The 1,056-nt window shown below is 62.7% G+C and overlaps 1 protein-coding gene across 1 annotated transcript in view; it reads right to left on the bottom strand.

Annotated features, from left to right (window-relative positions):
• The window catches only part of LOC103610664 (guanine nucleotide exchange factor VAV2-like), an 81,267-nt gene that overhangs the window by 28,324 nt on the left and 51,887 nt on the right, over positions 1-1,056 (bottom strand). The window contains exon 4 of the mRNA XM_008594780.1: positions 111-179. Within this exon, the coding sequence (XP_008593002.1) occupies positions 111-179 (69 nt within the window). The remainder of the gene's footprint in view (positions 1-110; positions 180-1,056) is intronic.

Genomic DNA, 1,056 nt, shown 5'->3' with positions numbered 1-1,056 from the left:
CGTGACCTGGGGGCCGCCCTCTCTCCTGACACCCTGGACACCCATGGGAAACTCGCCCTGCTGCCCTCCCTCCCTCCTCCCTCCCACCCTCTCCCCTGCCCAGTCCGTACTCAGCCAACTCCTCCAGGCTGCGGTAGACGTCATCGTCATTCTCTGCCGTCTCCTCCGAGGGAAAAGGCCTGCAGGAGAGAAGAGGCAGGAGGTGAGCCAGTCTCCGGGCCTGCCTGGAACCCACACCAGTGCCCTGCTTGGCTGCGCCAGGAGGACTCGTCCGCTCCCTCCGAAGGGAACAGCATCCGATTGCATTGCTCTGTGTCACGGAAGCTCACCAAGGGCAGGTGCCATGACCTGCTCAGCCCTGGGCCACAGGGTAAGTCACTCCTGCCCCAGACCCCAGTGTCACCGTCAGCAGTCACACTTCAGGGGGATCCTGGAAACGGTATGTGGGCTCTCCTGACACCTCAGGGTGGGAGGGCTGCCGGCTCATCACCCAAGCAGAGGAAGTGAGAGGGGATTCCAGAGGGACCGGTGGCTTCTGGGGCACCGAAGGTGGGAGGGTGAAGGGGACTTCCCAGTCCCCTGATGCCCATGAGGACGAGGATGGCTCTCACCTGCCTCCACCCCCCATCCCACAGGGCTGGAGGTCTGGAAGAGTCTGGAAAAGTGCTTGGACCTGCTGTCATGGCTGCCTGTGCAAGGACCTGCTGTCTCCCCTCCTGGGAAGGAAATTCCAGGAGCAGGAGCCCCGTGGGGACATGCCCTAGAGGCGCATGGCAGTCCCCACAGAGTGGACAAGTCGATGGCTGGGGTCACCAAGATCCCTCCCCATGGCCGTGAATGTCATCCACTAACAACCGTCCTCCTCTCCATGCAGCAGCAGGGTCCCTCCCTCCTGGACCCCCACGTGTAAGTCGTCCCTGATGCCAACACCCGCTGCCCCTCCACGTGCCCCAGGAGGGGTCAGCATGTCTTTACGGTCACTTCCTCATTCCTGTCCCCTTCCCCCACCAACTGGTACTGCTCTCATGAAGTGTGACAGCGACCTCCATGCTGTGA

Source organism: Galeopterus variegatus, unplaced genomic scaffold, assembly GCF_000696425.1.
Source record: "Galeopterus variegatus unplaced genomic scaffold, G_variegatus-3.0.2 Scaffold11537, whole genome shotgun sequence".
In the NCBI taxonomy this organism is placed as follows: Eukaryota; Metazoa; Chordata; class Mammalia; order Dermoptera; family Cynocephalidae; genus Galeopterus; species Galeopterus variegatus.
This window is presented reverse-complemented; position numbering and strand designations above follow the sequence as displayed.